This window comes from Notolepis coatsorum (genome assembly GCF_963971535.1).
Source record: "Notolepis coatsorum genome assembly, chromosome: 20".
Classification (NCBI taxonomy): domain Eukaryota; kingdom Metazoa; phylum Chordata; class Actinopteri; order Aulopiformes; family Paralepididae; genus Notolepis; species Notolepis coatsorum.
Window position 1 is genome coordinate 22,057,720 of NC_140184.1, and position 20,654 is coordinate 22,078,373.

At 42.0% G+C, this 20,654-nt stretch overlaps 2 protein-coding genes across 3 annotated transcripts in view; one reads left to right on the forward strand and one right to left on the reverse strand.

The window, feature by feature from the left end:
* The window catches only part of wdr59 (WD repeat domain 59), a 53,080-nt gene extending 42,167 nt beyond the window's left edge, over nt 1-10,913 (reverse strand). Inside the window, exons 1-15 of one of the 2 annotated variants that reach the window (XM_084337859.1) lie at nt 10,817-10,913; nt 10,150-10,199; nt 9,777-9,912; nt 9,412-9,497; nt 9,113-9,193; nt 8,970-9,007; nt 8,758-8,846; nt 8,494-8,610; nt 7,510-7,587; nt 6,165-6,321; nt 3,361-3,440; nt 2,910-3,039; nt 2,042-2,169; nt 1,245-1,409; nt 819-914 (exon numbers count right to left, since the gene is read on the reverse strand). In XM_084337859.1, coding sequence (XP_084193985.1) covers nt 819-914; nt 1,245-1,409; nt 2,042-2,169; nt 2,910-3,039; nt 3,361-3,440; nt 6,165-6,321; nt 7,510-7,587; nt 8,494-8,610; nt 8,758-8,846; nt 8,970-9,007; nt 9,113-9,193; nt 9,412-9,497; nt 9,777-9,912; nt 10,150-10,199; nt 10,817-10,819 — 1,434 coding nt within the window. In that variant the 5' untranslated portion in view covers nt 10,820-10,913. The remainder of the gene's footprint in view (nt 1-818; nt 915-1,244; nt 1,410-2,041; nt 2,170-2,909; nt 3,040-3,360; nt 3,441-6,164; nt 6,322-7,509; nt 7,588-8,493; nt 8,611-8,757; nt 8,847-8,969; nt 9,008-9,112; nt 9,194-9,411; nt 9,498-9,776; nt 9,913-10,149; nt 10,200-10,816) is intronic. The other variant, XM_084337860.1, reaches the window with a different exon arrangement.
* A 125-nt stretch (nt 10,914-11,038) lies between these two features.
* On the forward strand, nt 11,039-20,621 carry nob1 (NIN1 (RPN12) binding protein 1 homolog). Its single transcript, XM_084337847.1, has 9 exons — nt 11,039-11,189; nt 11,430-11,562; nt 11,822-11,955; nt 12,161-12,232; nt 12,445-12,603; nt 14,229-14,495; nt 17,293-17,390; nt 17,569-17,713; nt 20,145-20,621. Exons 1-9 carry the CDS (start codon nt 11,121-11,123, stop codon nt 20,412-20,414), a joined length of 1,347 nt encoding a protein of 448 aa, XP_084193973.1. The 5' UTR covers nt 11,039-11,120; the 3' UTR covers nt 20,415-20,621.
* The last annotated feature ends 33 nt before the right edge of the window (nt 20,622-20,654 follow it).

Sequence of the window (20,654 nt, forward strand, 5' to 3'; positions counted from 1 at the left end):
CAGGGGCGGACCTAGCACATTTGGCGCCCTAGGCGAGATTCACCACTGCGCATTTTTTTGTTTTTTCTTTTTTTGTTGCTCTGCGCAGTTTTGGCGCACCACTCTATATCTGCAACCATTATTTGTACATAAAAAAATTCTAACATAAGGGAAAATGAGCCAAAAATCTAAAACGGTCGGTCGGTCGGTGTGTACGACTGTGTTAACCCAGTAACATGAGGTGTGTACGACTGTGTTAACCCAGTAACATGAGGTGTGGAGGACTGTGTTAACCCAGTAACATGAGGTGTGGAGGAGTGTGTTAACCCAGTAACATGAGGTGTGTACGACTGTGTTAACCCAGTAACATAAGGTGTGTACGACTGTGTCAACCCAGTAACATGAGGTGTGTTAACCCAGTAACATGAGGTGTGGAGGAGTGTGTTAACCCAGTAACATGGGGTGTGGAGGAGTGTGTTAACCCAGTAACATGAGGTGTGGAGGACTGTGTTAACCCAGTAACATGAGGTGTGGAGGACTGTGTTAACCCAGTAACATGAGGTGTGGAGGACTGTGTTAACTCAGTAACATGAGGTGTGGAGGAGTGTGTTAACCCAGTGACATGGGGTGTGGAGGAGTGTGTTAACCCAGTAACATGAGGTGTGTTAACCCAGTAACATGAGGTGTGGAGGACTGTGTTAACACAGTAACATGAGGTGTGGAGGACTGTGTTAACTCAGTAACATGAGGTGTGTTAACCCAGTAACATGAGGTGGCGTCACCTGTTCTTGTTTGAGTTGGATGTGTGAAACAGTGAACATGAGTGAATGAACCCCCACCATGTCAGACTCCAAACAGGACACCAGCTGACGGACGCAGGGCTCCAAACAGTTCTGGTTCCTTTTCACCTTCTGAAGCGACGTGTCGGTCAGAATCTACCGTGAGAAATCAAGTCATGTCAGTTTTAAGCAGTAGACATCCTATCGTCACAGGGCAGAAATGAAAAGAACAAAAACGGTCAGCTGCCATTGGGTGGGGTTTAATTTAGCAGCCTATGCAGGCTTCCTAACATGATCTATGGAGTGAAAGGTATCCAATCAAAATGTATGACATCTCAAAATTGCACGCAATACTAACCTGATGCACGTTCAGGGCATAAACCCAATCAAGGCACTTTTAATATTAGGAGCCAATAGAATAAAAAGTATTTAATACTGATCTTGGAGCACCTTGGAATTGGCGTTTCGCCCTCTGAAGTGAATTACCTTCTGTATCTTGTTCCTCATGGAGGGTGGGATGGTTGTGGGAGAGACAAACTGGAAGGAGGGAGCAGCGTTGTTGGGGTAATGAGCAGGGAACTTCACCACCAGCCGCACCTGCTGGCTCCCGAAGAGGGCAGAGACCACGCAGCTCCGGTTCACCGCATCCATCTGGAGGCACACACACACGACGAGCAGACCCATACACACACACCAATTGGTGAGGTGGCCCTTTAATACTGTATCAATATACTAGCCTGCATTTTACAGATTTGTGAAAGGTTTTGCTATAAGAATATAAAACATTGGGGCGCCCCAGTGGCGAACCACATAGCGCGCTCAGCCGCGACACGGCCGACCCGGGTTCGACTCCCGAATGTCTTCCCCCCACTCTGTCTCCCATTCCTCCTCTGTCTCTCTCTACTGGACTGCCCAGTAGCAATAAAGCGATAAAACGCCAAAAAAAAATCTTAAAAAAAAAAATATATATATATATAAAACATTAGGAAAACTCACTCTTTTCATGACAAAAGCAGCGGACTGTAGATGTTGAATGCTGGTTAATTAGTTCTTCCTTACAAAGGATTCTTAAATGGTGAGTTTCAAGTAGTATATAAACATTTGTAGTTTTCATGAAAATACACCCGACTAGGTGAAAATGACTTCATCGATTTCACCTATTAAATCCACATCAATCGTGAAGGGGATATGTACCGCAGAGGAGACGTGTTAAAGATTAGATGTCTGAACCTGGACTGTGGAGAAGGGGGTTTGGCAGTGCTGTGCCATCAGTGACGTCTCACCTCCACGTTGACGTTCCTGATCTGCAGGTTGACCAGGGAGAACTCCTGCTGCAGAGTCTGAGGCAGACCTGGTCCTGGGCCCTCTTGGCGTCCTCTGGTGCTCAGGGCAGACTGCACACTAACCTGGTCTGTATAGAATATAATATATATATATATAAATGTTACCGTATATTTATCCACATCTTTCTGAATATACTGGCATATAATCCTTTTTATATACCTGCATACATCCCATATAACTCTGTATGGTAGCATGCACAATATATATACCGTATATACTATAATAACACTGTACATACATCTGATTATCATTAATACTTGGTAGTACTCATTTATATATACTCCAGTTGAATCACCTGTACATTGTATATTACTATTGCACTTTACTGTTACATTTGCACTCTGGTTTGATGGCAAACTTCTTTACGTTGTACAATGACAATACATTTTAATCTAATCTAATGTGCAACATAAGTTAATAACACATCACTTTCATATTCCTAAACATCACAGGCGACATCCGTCATCATTATGATAATTGTCACTACAATCCCCATTTCACACACACGTCCTTGGAAGGAAGAGTTTAAAGGCCCAATCTGTATAACCAGGCAGGGAGGTACTGCCTGGTTATGACGGTTTTATTGTTCATATACTGTAGTAGCAAAAATATTGCTTTACTGCCAGGAGGAAAACTCAAGAGACCTCCACCACAGAGAGCAAAAACTGGGGTGGGAAGTGATAGAGGGTGCCGCCGTTTTTACAAAGCTGCTAATAAAATATTCAGGTTGCCTCCAGAAGTGATATCTCCATATCTACTACTAATCTGTATAGCATTAGCAGGCAGGCATGGCTGTTATTCTCTCACCCTGCATGTCATCGACTGACAGGCCAGAGCTGTGCTGTGGTTCAGGTTCCTGGGAGGACAAAGTCTTCTCCGGCTCTGTGGTCAGAGACATCCCCTCCATCAGGTCCTCCACCATGTCGTTAGCACACAGCTACACACACACAGAATCAGATGTGTTGTGTTGTATACAGTGGTGTTTTTTGTGTTTAATGGCACACAGTTTTGTGTACACCCTGAAAAACAGATTCCAGAGGATAATAAATAATCAATTAACCCTTTCACTACCGCACTACAGAAGGTTAACCCTTTACTATCACACTACAGATGGTTTAACATGCTGTTGTGTGGCAGTGAAAGGGTTAACCTTCTGTATTGTGGCAGTGAAAGGGTTAAACCATTTGGTAGTGTGGCAGTGAAAGGGTTAAGCCATGGCATTGACTTCATTTTGAGGGTGGGATTGATCTGGACTCACCCTCTGTAGCTGCGGATCCACTCGCCATATCCTCAGTGTCTGGTCTCTGGACCATGTGACCAGCTGATAATCTTTAGACCCTGAATAAACACAAAACAATAACGGCAAAACATGTAACCTCTAGGCTACTGAGAAACAACCATTCCATTCTCATTATTTAGAGATTTGATGCATCACAATATTTAACATTTTGACCACAGTTCAATTCTACTAGATTCATTTTGATTATTTTAACCAGGCATACAAATGTACGGAAGCCCTAAGAGGCCATACATTCATACATTTTATTTACTCCGTTTTCCCGTGATAACGACTTATTATTTCGTTATCTCGACATAACAAAGATCGTTTTTTCGTGATAACAGATTCATTTATTTCAGGGGGGTACATGACATACAAGTATCCTAACAGGGGGACATTTACGGGGGCCAGTTTCGAGTTGCAGCCTCCCGTAGGTGCTCTTTGAGAGCTCACTTTGATTGCGCCGCTGGTAAAGCTGAAGCCTTGCTAACCGTCTTCTTAGCTGACACACACTAATGTGTATATTATCTGTAACAGCAAGGCATAAAGCTATTTCAGCCTTATGCGGTCAGGTGGCGTAGCGGAGATTGCGTTCGTCACCAACGCCGGGGACGCTGGATTCGCCTGTTCGAATCCAGCTCCCGGCGTTTGCTATCAGCTTGGCTTGCCGCTCACACTAATACAATTGGCAGTATTAGAGGGTGGGAAAGCTGAAGGGTGGGTCCTGGGCGTTGTGGACAGCGACCCCTACAGTTCGGTCGGGGCGCCTGCTCAGCAAGGGTAGGATCTAGGGAGAGATAGTGCGGCCTCCCACACGCTACACTCTCCCCGGTGAGAATCTGCGCGGCCAGGCTGGCCTGCCGGCTGGCTGCACATGCGTCGGAGGAAAGCATGTGACAGTCTCCGGTCTCTCGGACCAACAGTAGGGGAAAGTACGCAACAACCAGGAAGGGTGGGATGGGAGAAAAATCGGGGAAAAAGAGGGGAAGGAAGATAATAATAAAAAAAAAAAAAAAAGCTATTTCAGTCTGTGTCAGGCCTTGATTGAAGAGATATGTGACGCGGTGATCAATATCCTCCTGCTCCTCTGACATTGCTACACTGAATGATGTTTCCTGTAGTGATTTAATATACTAGACCAGTGGTTCTCAAACTGTGGTACACGTACCACTGGTGGTACTTGGTGGTACTGCTGGTGGTACTTGAACATAAAAAAAAATATTATAATAATTAATTTAAAAAATAAAAAATTGTGCAGTCAGGCCACTGAACTTAGAAGCAGGCCAGGCCAGTGTTTCTAGTTGTGGTGGCGCGATAGTTAGATAACCTAAGTGGGGAACAACCAGGAGATCACTGTGACAGAGAGTAATGCAGTCTAAACAGTCATACATCTTTTATTCAACTTCAGCCCTGATCATAACCATTTTTATTTTTAGATTTTTTTGTAATGTCAAATAAAGAATGAAATACTCCCACTTTTCTGAAAAGAGTTGTTGTTAAATCTGACATTACAAAAAATCCATCAAAATCTGTGTTGTTGGTAATCATTGACACATGCCTAGCCTGTAATAATCCCCCCAGAAAAATTTACTTTGCATTTAATATATTGAAAATATTTTACTTTTTGTGTGCTTTTTTTAACAATAATTTGTGATGCCATCACACAAACTGGCATTTAAATAGTTACAATTCGGAAATGTATTGAATAGGTTTTTTTTTTTTTATATAATTTGTGACGCCCATCACAAACACTGGGATTTAAAGGGTAAAAATACAAAACATCCTGCACCAGAATGCAGGAAATTAAGTCTTTGTAACAAAATAATTCCTGGGGGACCCCCACTTAGAAAGTGGCCTGACTGGGGCTATATTTCACACTATATTTCCCAGCCTGAATTATTTCCCCAGTCCGGCCCTGCTTATGTGAGTTGTCATTGGACAACAACATGCTGTGTGTGTGTGTGCGTGCGTGTGTGTGAGAATGAAGGACAATTACTTGCCGTGTGTGAGAGAGAAAATTAAGTACATTTGCTGAAATACAGTTGTTCTTAATTTTCTCACTTGCTATGTGAGAATGTTAGTTATTATGTTCTCAATGCCCCTTGCATTGTATGAGTTGTGAGGAAGAGTTTGCTGGTTCTAGTGCTACCCCTTTGTACATTGTGGCTCAGGGACGTGCACAGGACTTTAGAGGGGCAGGTGCTCAAAGGCTGAAAAGGGCACTGGGCCTGTGCTATTTTTGGGGGCCCTTTTCGGGCGGAGGGGGCCCCTTTTTACGCTTTTTGGGGGGTTTTGGTGATCAAATATTGAATATTGAACTATAATAATCAGTGCAGGAGCTCACTTATCCATGAAAGACACTTTTATCACTGACTTAAAAGGCCCATACATCTCCATAAATGTCCAGGGGGGAGGGAATAAGTGCTTACCCTACAGACTACAGTGCTGTATATTCTGTATTGTTTAATATAAATGCATTTTTTATTCCAATCCCGATTTGTATTTGAGATTAATTTTGTATCCACTTGATTTATTTTCTTACTATTCTTTGACTTATTTTATCTTTTACTATTAATGTATATTATAAGCACTTTATCTGTAATGCTGTGTATTATTTTAATCTTATTTATCTATGACTTAGAGTGTATGTTATGTGGTCAGCTGTGGGCATCTGGCTTGGTTTTCTGGGTGGGTAAATGGATGGGTTGAGATATGGATGGTCTCCGGCGTGGGGGAAGGAGCTATTAAACTTCCAGTGAAGATCAGAGCGATATTTTGCTCACCTTCTTTCTGAGGTCGCCACTGGAACTCCAGCACCACGTCGTCGTGCCCAACGAAGGCATGAACTGGGCTGTTCAGATCTAACGAGCTCCACAGCAAGAGGCTGTTCTCTCTCCTCAACTGGGGAACCATCACTGTCACCAAGCCATTGGAAAAGGGCTGGGGTGGGGGTGATAATGGTAGAAAATCAGAACCACACAGAGAAACAGACAACACACACACATACGTGCATAAACACAAACGGAGACACACACACACACATTTCATACAAATGGTCCATCACCGATGAAAACCTGATCAATCAACTGAATTTAGGCACAGCCATTTAAACAATACATACCTCCGATTTGATTTGGGTTTATTAACCCTTTCCCCGCCAATAACGTCGTACGACGGGTTTCAAGTTCATGCGAATTCTGCCAATAACGGCGTACGACGTGATTCTGATCATAATTTCATATTTTCGCCATGGTATTCATATTTCCATCACGGAGGCTGGTCTGATGCTGTGTGAGCCAGCACAACTCTGCAACACTTCAATACTGCCACCTGGTGGCTGATCGGCGAGTTGCAACCGGAAGTGGATCTCGTGTGATCCCGATGCGTCTCCCTATTCCGTCCGGCCACTCGTTTATCGTCGCGGGACTCAAGACACACACGTGAATATGGATCTTTGCCATAACTCAATAATCTACATGATTTGGGCGTGTATTAGTAATATACAAACCGGAAATGGATCGCCTAGATCCCCACCACATAACTGGGATCTGTTTGCTCCACTCTCATCGCCCAAGGGTACGAGGAGACTGACGTGAGTTTCAGCGTTTTTGTTTATCATTTTCGATACAAACTGCTCTGATCAATATATCACCCATACTACATGAAGCATCTAACGACTATCACAGAATTATAAACGACCCCCCCCCCCCCCTCCGTTCACCCGCGCATGATCAGTCATAACCCTTAGGACCATGTACAGTTGACATTTTTAATATAGCGTCGATCGGTATCAAACTGCATTTGATGATCTAATATATGCATTTGTGCCTATATCTCACGTTCTGGGAAATACTGCAGAAAACGATAAAAACATATTTATACTCTAGACAGTATTTTCGTATGAATGTGTGAATGAAAAAGTAAAACGTTCCTACATCCTGAACGATAGATACTCGATGTTGAATGGGCCATAGTAATGTCAATTTAGCAATACAATTTAAAAAGTTATAGCCCTGCAAAGAAGGTGAACATCTCCATAGACTTACAGTACTGGCAGAGATCAAACAGCGATGGATATAAGCGTGGCAGAGAATGGGTTAAAAGAAGATTTTGTGCTGGGACACTCACAGTGTATCTAGCCTTCCACACAGGCACCTGGCAGGACAAGATGTTGAGGTACTTCCTTGGCTGTCTGTAGTCCCAGAACTACAGGGATTTAAATAGAATGCAGTAAGCAAGTGTAAGCAAGTATAGGCAAGGTCCAACAAATGGCTGCTTTGAAGGATCAATGAAAAGGGTTGTATTGATTACAGGACGTATTGAGTACAGTTAGAGACAAGCCTGAAGCCTTGTTTTTTCCAACCTCTTAGAAACAACAACAATTCTAAAGCGCAGTGAAAAATAGCTTGTTTAAAACATTTGAAACAACGTAGACATAAATGCTCTGTAAAATGGTCATTTGGAGCCGAGATGTACTATATTATACCTGTATGTCATGTATGTCCCTATGCCATAAATGTCATGATGTCATGTATGTTGTGTATGTCATAAATGTCACTATGAATTGAAAATGGGGGACCCTGATGTAAACAAGACAAACGTCTTTCTCTGGTCTGCGTCCCCTTAACAATTGTGTGTATTGAGCCGTACTGTATTGTACCCATTCTGCAATCTGTTAAATAAAGTTTTCATTCATTCATTCATGTGCACAAATTATGTGAGATGCACACAAATATAAATTGTAGCCCTTTTGTCAGACCTTAGTTAGGTGCTTTCTTGTCCCCGTGGGGAAACTCTTTGTCAGTGAATTTCATTTGGCTGTAATTAGGGCTGTCCCGATCACATTTTTTTTGCTCCCGGTCATGTGATTTTGAGTATCTACCGATACCGATCTTTCCCGATCCGATAAAAAAAATAAAAATAAAAAAAAATAATCCTGATTATTATATTTTTTTCCCGATCCCGATCTTCTGAAAATCACGTGATCGGCCCCCGATCCCGATCACGTGATCGGGACATCCCTAGCTGTAATACCTGCTGGTGAGTTGCACCCTTATGGTCTGGTGCAGCTAGTTTGAGGTTTGGATAAGTTATAGTGCGCCGTCTTCTTACCCTAACAGAGTTGTCCTGACTGGAGGTGGCCAGGATGTATTCGTTGTCTGGGTGCCAGTCTAAACCATGGATTTTAGACAGATGGGCTGCTACATACTCCACCGCTGTGTTAGGCTTCTGGTCAAAACAAAACACCAAAAAATGCGTCAGAAAAGCACAAAAACATGTACAACAAATGCAACTGCACAATGTAATATGTGTTTCACAGACTAAATAACTTTCAGTTTCAATGGCTGAAGCGTCTTCAAAACATGCATCGCTCACTCTCTTGTCCCAGATCCGTACGTCTCCGTCATGACTGGAGGCTAGGAGATACTGGTTCCTCCTGTTCCATTTGACTTGAGATGCCCCGGCTACAGTAACCAAATAACAGGGGGAGAGAAAGTGAGGAGCAGGTGGCGTAAATCCAGGACACAGATAACCAGATAAGTGTCAGGACTCCCCCGGGACAATTCAAAAACGGATTATTTACTCACCGACGGCAGACAGCGCCACTGTAGGTTTCCGTGTGTCTCTGTGAAAACAAAAATCGAATGAAGACCTGGTACAGAATATTTTCGTGCACAGCGTCATGTCATCCATCGTCTTGTGAGGCTTTCTAGTAGCCTTGGGATTTTACCTTGTGTCCCAGATGTAGATATAGGTGTCCACAGAACTTGTGACGAGGTACTCGGGTTCAAACCAGGACCAGTCCAAGTCACTATGACGTCAAACACAAATTGCATGAATTCAAACTATTTTGATATCATATAAAAAGGTATTCTAAGAATCTGCATTGAACCAACAGAGCAAATAAAATAATTGAGTGTGTTATACTATATACTGCCATAAACTATTATGATACTTTCTTGTGCATTTGTGATACATGTTCCAGTAATAGTGAATCGTGAAAAGCTGCTGCAACTTATTTTGTCCTACCTTATGACTCGTGTGTGTCCCTGCAGGGAAGTATGGACCTCTCCACAGCCATCTCTCCACGTATAAAGGTCAACACGCTGGTTGCTCTGCAAACACAAACACACTGTTTATTGAGCAGATAAATCCATTGTACTTCCACTTTCAGTAATGATATAATGTGGCGCCACCAAGTGGGAACATTTGAAACAGAACAACCTGCTTTAAGCAGGCATTTGCAGAAATAATCCTGCAAAAATGTGTGGAGTGACGATACAAACTATTTACAATTTTGGAACATCTCTGTTGGTTTGAATGGCAGAAGAGGAGGGCTTCAAATGAAGACATTACTTTCTAATTAGTGATTTGTTTTCATTCATTGGACTCACAGAGGCAGCAAAGACGTGCGATTCCGATTTGTGTGGGTTCCACTGGACCGTCCCCACATCCCACTTGCTCTGCCGACCAATCTTACGGGGAGCTTCAGAGGGGGTCTCCAAGTTGACCACATAGAGAAAGCGCCGGCTGGAATAAGAAGAATAACACCTAGACTGTTATAGGAACACCTTGTCTGCCGTCACACATCCCATCAGGTGAATCTACAGAAGAACAATGTGTGTGATCACCAACTTCAGTTCATGGGAAAACTGATTATCCACTGCCACAACTTAAGTCCTAGTGAGACATTTCAAACTGTAATGAACGGGGAGTTTCCACCACCCTAGTGACAATATGCAATGTGTGGAAGCAGGGCTGACATACCCAGACAGCACAGCGTGGTGACCCAAGCAATCCACAGACATGGCAGTGGCCTATAAAGATATTCAAACAAAAAAAAGTAAGACAGACCATTGACTTATAATGAAAAGTCCATTTTCCTCAATCAAAGGGAAATGGCTGATAGATAATGAAACAAAAGGTGCACATGATACGACCTCCCTATAGATATTATAGCTAGGCCTAAAGCTCCGAAGATCTACTGGGGCAACGTCATCTTAGCTATGAAACGTATGCCTTTCAATAATAGGGGTTTGCTTTGACTGTCTGCAAGAAGGAGTGGCCAAGTTGTTACGTTAGCGTACATTACATGTGATACTATAAGTAACGTTAGTACATATTGCAATTTCTGAGGTTTATGGACTTGAAAAGCAACTTAATGCTGTAACTTTGAGTGTCTATTGAAGCTGTGCTCTCCACTAGAGGAGACCCCTCCCACCACCGTTCAGAACGTGTACAACTACATTGATTGATTGAAAACTTTATTAACAGATTGCAGAATGGGTTACTACAGTACGGCTCGATACAAACAACTGATGCAGACCAGAAAAATACTTTCGTCTTGTTTACATAAGGGTCCTCCACACACAGAGGACTAACGTCAGATTGTCTATATGAAGCAAGACATGGCCAGCAATTACGTTAATAGTACCATGCATGTATAACAACAAAAACCTGTGCGTCTCGGAATTCCACCACCACATTCTCACTGCTCCAGCGGGCCGCCATCTTCCGTCCACACAACAACATCAACACGACGTCACGTCACATAGACTACCGCAACACTTCCGGTATTTTTTAGCCTTCGGGGGTCCTCACGAGCTCCATGTGACGCGGAAGTGCAGCTGGAGAAACGTACGTGAGACCATAGATATCTGCGTGAGACTGCCTGGCCTGTGGGCTGGCCTCACTTCTGATTGGTTCGTCTATGTGTGGTCCCCATTCCCCAATCCAAGATGGCTACTACCTTGGTGGAGCATGTTGTCGCGGATGCAGGAGCGTTTTTGAAGAAAGCACCTCTCCAGGTGAGCTATAACAACTTACATTTGAATCACTGAAAGAAACTGATGTGAATCTCACCACCTCACCATCAGTTCTGGTCTACTATCTATGGTACATCTGATCACGCTCTGACTGTTGACTTCTAACTAACGGGCTACGCAGTGACTGGACGCTGTGATTGCTGACTAGTAGGCCTACAGACAACTCTGGTGCATAACGTTTAATAGTGTGACATTGATAATCTGTGTTTATTTCAACTGTAGGAAATTGGAAAGAATATCTACACGCTGAAGGATGTGGTTGATGAGATCCGAGATAAGGCCACCAAAAGGAGTCTCGCAGTCCTCCCATACGAACTCAACTACAAAGAACCTCATCCCGAATACATCAAATTAGGTTGATGGGAATATTCACCTTAATATACTGTCTGTTGTTTAATTGTTTTAGTTAAGCTGAATGACTGAATTGCAGAGGTATGCACCTCATCTCTCTGAGAGTACCCTAGCATGATTATGCAATGCAGCAATGGCTACTCTGACTGTCTAGAATTGTGTGTATTGAGCTGTACTGTATTGTTCCCATTCTGCAATCTGTTAATAAAGTTTTCAATCAATTCAAAACTAATCTATTGGGCCTTTACTTATTGCTCTTTCAGTGACAGAGTTCTCAAAGAAGACTGGAGACTATCCCAGTCTCTCTGCCACAGACATCAAGGTCTTGGCTCTTACATATCAACTGGAGCGCGAACATGTTGGAGATGACCATTTGAAAAAAGAGCCAGATGTCAAGGTAACTGTCAATAGTAACAACATTTCCAATTTACTTGGTCCTCTCTGTAGATTGGTAGTAAGAATAAAACTGATATCTGAATACTGTTTTTAGGTTCAAGTTGTCAGCACGCAGCAACAATTTAGATACTTTACTTGGTCCTCTCTGTAGATTGGTATTAGGCCTAATAATAAAACGATGATATCTGAATATTTACTGTTTTTAGGTTCAAGTTTTCAACACGCAGCGACACCCAGAGGCCCCGGTCAATGTTGCAGGATTCCACTTACCCTCAAAAGTGAGCATGTCTGAGTGAACACATTATGGTTATGACATTTTTTGGGGGGGGGTTGCTGATTTCACAATTCTTGAAGACGTCTTCTCCAGAAAGAAATCTACTTGTCTATTCCATGATAAGAAAAAAAATCTCCTATACCGTGATGACGTTTTAAATGTGTTTTGAACTTGCCATTTGTTTTTACATTCTCTTGCCATTGGTGGCCTCTATAGAAGCCAGTGGATGGGACATCATGTGGCAGACATACCCCAGCAGCACAGACACAAGTCCAGACTCGGACCAACCTCTCCACTGTGGATGGAGAGTTCAACAGCTTCCAGTTCTGGAGGAACCCACTGCCCTCAATCAAGGCTGACTTGCTGGAGCTGCTGGTGAGTTAAACCCTTATTAGATATGTGTTACTGGGACAACGCACAACCTTTCACTGCCACACGACAGAAGGTTAACCCTTTACTATCACACAACCGACGGTCACCGGCAGTTGTGTGATAGTAAAGGGTTAACCTTCTGTCGTGTGGCAGTGAAAGGGTTAACCGGCTGTTGTGTGGCAGTGAAAGGGTAGAACCTTCTGTCTGTGTATTGTCGCAGTGAAATGGTTAACCGTTTTGGTAGTGCAACAGTGAAAGGGTTAAATCAATGTACAAGTATTGGGCTTATTTTTAACCTCGCCCTAGCCATATTTTCAGAAAATTCGACTAAAAGTACATACCCAAGTAAATGGAAGATTGCTCCACTTCTACAAGGTCCATTAATTTGCATGTTCCTGGTATCTAGGGACATCTATGGACCTCATGCAATGTATTCCCACTTCCCAGTGTCAGAAATATTATGTCTGCTAATATGCTTGAGTAAATTGTACTCAAATTGAACCAAAGGAGAATATAATATATATCATTTTTTATTTAAAGTTTTTTATATATCTTTGACGGTGAATAACACCATGCTTGCTAACATTGACCAGACGTGAAAAATGTCACATCATTCAGCACCTTCTTGAGATCAAGTGTACAAAAAAATCTATAACAGAGCAGCAAAGACCATGAATGATATCTACTGTAAGTTACCTTTTTGTAATGAAAAATGCTCCGCCACGTTTTTTTTCTAGATGTTCACAGAAAGGTAAATAAACAAACTATGTTCTATTTTATGGAATAATGTTCAGGTTTGTTCAACCCGTGAGACATAATTATGAAAAATAACGTTGAAAATTAATTTCATGCCAGACGGCTCCAAGTTTGACAGGGGCTGGGTAAGTGTAGTTTTATGAAAATTTGAAAGCCCTGGGTCTCTTCTTTCATAGGACTACATAGTACACGCACGTATGACAGCTTCCTTTATTTCCGTCTAATTCATCTGGTTTCTGCCGGGATTCGCAAGAGATTTATGAACTTATATTTAGCTAATAACACTTAAAATCATTGGTAAACAAACGTAGTGCTGGAAATCTACACTTTGACTGCTGTTTTGACTGCTTACTTTGTGGTCTCGACATGGGAAATCAAAATCGAATAGTGTTCTAAGGACACCGGTGCTAGGTAACTGGGCGGCAAGTTTCCCACTTACAACGTTGTGAATACCACAACAGTGGGTCGTTCATAGGGATATTCTCGTGAACCGGGTAAACGTTTGAAGGCAGTATCTATCCGGAAATATTTTCTCGTTAGCAAATAATTTGGGTTTGGGAATTACTGAGCAATGAGCATATGGCTGGATGAATGAGACTTGGATTATACTGCACAATGTTTGAGAGTTTGTGTTGCGGATGTTTTGATATAGTTTTGACTTTGTCAGATTTGATCCACATTAACTTCAATTCATCCAGTATGACTACAGTGTTTGGAATCTCCATTCAACGTGGAGCCATGCAAGAGAGTAAAACTTTTTCTTAGTGTTTGTTAATACACAGCTTTAGATAGTATTGAGACCATACTTGTCTATTCTTGTTGCAAAAACACATCCACCATTTTTAAGTGTTGTTTTGTTTGTTTACCTGCAGAGTGTGGAGGGAATCTCTGTTTCAGACAACAGTGAAACAGAAGTTGACAGGTTGCCACAGACAGAGGAACACGGAGAGAGTGAAGAGTATTCTGATGAGCTGTCAGAGGAGTGTGAGGAGGAGGAAGATGGTGATGATGATGGTGATGATGATGGAGGCGATTGGATCAGTCCCAGTAACATCAAGCAAGTCAAGATGGAGACAGGAAACTGGGAAGTTCCAGCTGATGTCCAAGTGGGCTGTCTGACAACTGACTTTGCCATGCAGGTAATGTGTATATATATATCTTTTTGATCCACTTTTTCTCGTTATTTTTTCAATTTTTCTCCCATCCCAATTTCGTATCGTCAATTCTTCCCTCCTCTGTCTTGAACGTTGCTAGACTATGCCTCCCACTGGTCGGCTGTAGTGAGGATAGAAGCCTTGCATAACGTGTCCCCTCCGGTACACGAGGAGGCAGCCTGTCGCATCTTTTCACCAGACAGCGCGGTCTCTCAGTGGCGAGGAGTAACGTGTGGGAGGCTCACGCTGCCCCCGATACTTCCTGACTCTGCTGTACAGGCGTCACCCAACCGACCTGTAGGAGTCTCTGTCCAAAACGTCCAATCCCCACCCAGCGACTTTCCACCCACTACCTCCGCCAATTGAGATAGTATGACGACGGGCCCAAGCCGCAGGCAATGCTGAAAAACTTTTTATAATCTTAGACAAACAAAACACTTTGCTTTCATGAAATATTGTAAGCCGAGCGGTCTCGACTCCCGGAGTCAGCATTGCCTCTGGCTTGGGCCGGCCGTCATACTAACTCGTTTGGCTGAGTTAGGGGGAGGGAAGTCGTGGGTAATCTGGTGTTGTGGACAGCGACACCTACAGGTCAGGTCTGGGCGCGTGTAGCTTATTGCCAGCGGAAGAGTGCAAGAATGCTTCCGCATTCGTCACCGCACGCCAGTACGGTAATGCGCCTTTCCTTTTACCCCGCTCGGACAAATGCATGTAGTACATTGCAACACAACGCAGCATTTCCGCGTACATTGCAACGAATCACTTGGAGTTTGAAAGTGATATCAGAAGAAACTACTCAACCTCGGCTGTCTTTAACTATGAGTGAACACAACGCATTGTAACGTTAACGCAGCTGTCAACTGTACTTTACTATGGAATACATGTATTATTATCGCGACGCGTCGTCACAGACTAAACAGTGTTCTGGATTTTCCTACAATGGATTATTGATTGTAAATTGAACCCTTGCAGCACTGAAGAACCATTATGAATCTGTGTTAGAAAATGTTTTGGATCTAAATCACTTGGAGTTTGAAAGTGATATCAGAAGAAACTACTCAACCTCGGCTGTCTTTAACTATGAGTGAACACAGCGCATTGTAATGTTAACGCAGCTGTCAACTGTACTTTACTATGGAATACATGTATTATTATCGCGACGCGTCGTCACAGACTAAACAGTGTTCTGGATTTTCCTACAGTTAGTGTTGTGTTCTGTCAGACAGTAGACAAGTAGAGGTTGAGTACTTTATTATCTAAACATGGTAAGTTAGTGTTGTGTTCACTCATAGTTAAAGACAGCCGAGGTTGAGTACTTCATTATCTAAACATGGTAAGTTAGAGTGTTGTGTTCACTCATAGTTAAAGACAGCCAAGGTTGAGTAGTTTCTTCTGATATCACTTTCAAACTCCAAGTGATTTAGATCCAAAACATTTTCTAACACAGATTCTTCACACAGGTTCTTCAGTGCTGCAAGGGTTCAATTTACAATCGATAATCCATTGTAGGAAAATCCAGAACACTGTTTAGTCTGTGACGACGCGTCGCGATAATAATACATGTATTCCATAGTAAAGTACAGTTGACAGCTGCGTTAACGTTACAATGCGTTGTGTTCACTCATAGTTAAAGACAGCCGAGGTTGAGTAGTTTCTTCTGATATCACTTTCAAACTCCAAGTGATTCGTTGCAATGTACGCGGAAATGCTGCGTTGTGTTGCAATGTACTACATGCATTTGTCTGAGCGGGGCGAAAGGAAAGGCGCATTACCGTACTGGCGTGCGGTGACGAATGCGGAAGCATTCTTGCACTCTTCCGCTGGCAATAAGCTACACGCGGTCTGGGCGCCTACTCAGCGGAAGGCAGGAAGTGATGAAGGCAGACCTCCCACGCGTTACACTTCACCAATGAGAGTCCTCGCTGCCAGGTGAAAAGAGAGCCACTGGCTGTCTCCTCATGTGTCGGAGGAAGCATGCGGTTGACTTCAGGGTTCCCTTGTACCGACCAGTAGGGGGAACATGCGCACAACGACCAGGTAGGGGAGGGGGGGAATTGGCATAATGACTAAATTGGGATGGGGAGAAAAAGAGAAAAAATCGGAGAGAGGATTAAAAAAATATATATTGTAAGTAGGGCTGTCAAAATTAATGCTTTAACTTTGGAGATTAATTTAAATTATTTAAAGCATTAAAATAAATTAATCTAGATTAATCTATGGAGTGAAAAATCTTCAATGTTCTGAACTTTCAGCTGTATATTTGCTTGTTCTTTTTTTTGCGAGAAACTGTATTCAAAGAAAGCTATTAAAATAGTTTTTGAATCTAAATATACTTTCTTTGTGTTGATTTTACATTAATTCCATGATTTTACTCAAGTAAATATCTGTTACAAGCTTCGGTCTTAAGTAGAAAAATGCTATTTTTAATCTAGATTAATTACAGAAAATTGTGAGATTAATTAGTTAAATTTTTTTTTTCTATTGACAGCACTAATTGTAAGCCGTCATTTGAGACTTTATAAAAGCAGCACAATGAACACAAATCTGTCAGTGCAGAGTCTGACCTCATCTTAAATAACAAACAGCATTGCTTGTTGTAGTTAACAAAGATAGGCAGAGTTGATTTTGCACCATTTTTTCTTTTCTTTTTTTTAATAATCGAATTTTATTTTTATATTCGAATCCCATGCCCATCGAACGAAGCTTCGAAGTATTTAAGACAGCCCTAGTTGAATGTGAACAATAATTAATATCTTGACTGAAATAATTTTTCTCTCTCCAGAACGTTCTTATTCAGATTGGACTGCATGTCCTCTCCATCAACGGAATGCTCATCAAACAAGCGAGAAATTACATCCTCCGATGCCACGCCTGTTTCAAGTGAGTTTGACACCATCAGTAAAATAAATGAATGTAATCTCTTTTTAGCACTATTTAAACATGTTGGGTTCAACATTATCAGTAAAATAAATTACTGTAGTAGTCTGTTATTATCACTATTTAAACATATTGGGTATGTATTTACTGTAAACTGAAAGTTCAAACGTTTTAATTTCAGGACCACAACAAACATGAACAAGGTGTTCTGTCCTCATTGTGGCAACAAGACTCTAAAGAAGATTTCAGTGACCATCAACGAGGATGGAAGTACCCAGATGCATTTCTCTAGGAACCCCAAAGTTCTGAACCCTAAGGGGCTGAGGGTAAGAGGGAAATACAATGACATCAAATCATACAAACTTTGTGTAGCAAATGGTGCATTTATATAGAGCTTTTATCCAAAGCGCTTTACAATTTTGTTCCTCACATTCACCCATTCACTCACACATTCACACACCGATAGAGGCGACCATGCAAGGTGCCAACCTGCTCATCTGGAGCACGTAGGGGTTAAGTGTTTTGCTCAAGGACACTGGGACAATTAAGCTTGGCGTTTTGGAAATTCTGCCTATTACAAATGAAAAGCCTATAATAGTGAACTTGTGTTTTGGGGAGAATACACGTAATAAGGCAAGACTAGGTCTTGTTGCACGTTTTAGTTGAAATATCCACATTTAATACGAGATTCAGTTGAATTGCAACCTGCACTGGTCATTCCATGTGAAGTGCACTCCTCCATATACAGATAATTGCCAACATACATTCAGTAGAATTACAACCATCTGCCTGCACAGTGCATTCTCCCATCCTCGCATATGCAGAGCGATCTCCCATCAGATATACAGATGATTCTCAACTGATGCAGTGCTATATTTCAGAGGCTGTACTGTAGCAGGCTAAATTTTTTACTTGCAGGGAAGATAGTGGGATCATATGAAACTACTGGAGACCTGGAGGAATCTGTAGATACCAACTATATCATTGCTTTCCTGTAAATTGTAAAATAAAATGTATTTCTATTACGTGGGTTTGCATGTGACATGACAAATACAGCCGGTGCAAATGACACCTATATTTCCATTTTATTCTTGTTTCCACCTTTTGATTATTATTATTATATTCCCCAAATTCTGTTACCCTGATTGTCACCAACATTGTTCTCCAGTTATGTTAATTATTTAGCTCTTCAAATAAAATGATCCAAATTGTTGGTCAAAGTAGCAGATATGATATGCGGACAATATAATTTACCAGCTGAACATCTGCAGAATGTGTTGAATATTGTTTATGAATGGTGCTGGAAATGGAGGCTTGTAGTAAATCAGGACAAAACACAAATAGTAAATTTTAGGAAACAATCGATAGAAAGAAATGGATTTACTTTTGTATTGTACAGTTTGTATATAATAACAGTATTGTTATTATATACTAAGAAGCAAGCCTTGTGTCGCAACGGATTCCGCTGGTAGAGCACTGGGCTCTGTACTGAACAAAGCAGGGTTCGCGGGTTCGCACAAGGTCCTTGAAGTGCTTAAAGTGCTTGAATTCCTTAAACAGCCCAGGTGCTTAAAGTCCTTGCAATTAAAATCAACCATTCACATTGAATGTTTTGTTCATCCATGATCAAATTGTTCTGAATCAAGAAATCATTTTTTTTTTGTTCCGTTTTAATCAAATCTGACGAGTCGCTGTCTCGCTCGCTCCAACTGCTTTTCCTAATTTATTTGTGTGTGATGCTCTAGCTTGCTCGAGCAGGCCAAGAAGTTGCTTAAAAAAAACAGCATTTAAAAGTGAATTGTATCCTTCGAGTGACATCCTTGAAAATGAAAAATAGTGCCTGGAAAAGTACTTAAGTCATTGAATTTCATTTTGCAATGTCTGGGAACCCTGACAAAGTAAAAAAAAATGGAAGGAACTAGGATTCCATACTTATACACAACCATACAAGTCCTGTGTCCAGTTTCACACTATGCTTCTGGTGTCTGGGGTTACTTTTCACCAACAGTTCATTAGAGCCATTTCATCATTCCTAGGGGTAGAAAAAAGCAGGAAGCCGGACCAGCATTCTCAGGTTGACAATTTTTAATCGCAGCCGAATACAACAGACATGTTTCGGAACAGGTGTTCCTTCTTCAGTGTTAATGGGATTGCAGCACCCAGTGTCAATTATTGAGAGCGCGGTCTAACTTGACTATCATTCCTAGGGGTTCATTGGTTCATAACCTCAGTTATATCTATGGGATGGGGACCAAATATCAGATGCTTCAACTTAGGAATAGACTTGTAAGCATGCCCGAGCTTTGACAATTTTTTGCTCTTATGTTGTGCTCAGGTTGGGATTCCTTTCCACCCTGTTCCCGCAGGTGGAGCATGACATAAGAGCAAAATGGCCACTGTGTGAATATAGTCAATAGACTCAAAGATATTTAATTGTGAAATCTCTAGGGTCCCCCGGGCCAGCAAAGTCATCCGTTTAATTTTCTTTTTAGCATTCATTTTTCAAAATGGGTGTGATATTCAGGACATTCATAGTAAATGATTCCTTATGAATATTGATTTGAATCCAATTTCCTTGATGATATACACACCCTGCCCCTACTTGAAACTGTGGCCTAAGAAGACACGTTTTCCCACTGAACAAACCGTGCAATGAATCAAATTGGTCAAATTTCCCTCGGGATAATAAAAGTATTTCTATTCTATTCTAGTAGAAAACCTCATATGGAAATTGACCCAAATGTTCTTTCTCCGCAGCACGCGCTGCCCTTACCTCGGGGAGGGAAACACACCAATAACCCCCACCTGGTGGAGGACCAGCTCTTCCCCCAGCAGAGGTTGTCCCGTAAGGCACGCCAGAAGACCGACGTTTTCAACCCAGACTACATGGCTGGAGGCTCGCCCTTCTCCGAGAACGACCTCTACAGCCGCGCCGCCGGCCTGCACATACAGGACGGCCAGAGTGGAGGGGGCAGGCGGAGGGCAAACCCAAACGCGTCCCGCAAGAAGTTTGTCAAGAAGAAGTAGTAAGGGCTTGACGCATGACACGTTGTGGGACAGGTCTGTTCCAAAGAGACGTCATCATTCCTTGCACTAATTTCCCAATTAAAAGATAAATCCCCGAAACGAAACTGGAGTAAGAAACCCAAGCACAGAACCCGAATTTTGAATGCATTTTCTGAACTTTGTCATCCTGTACAAATTACCCTATTAAAACCCTGGAAAGGCATTGCAACTGGGTGTGTTCATTTTATTATTCTAAAAAAG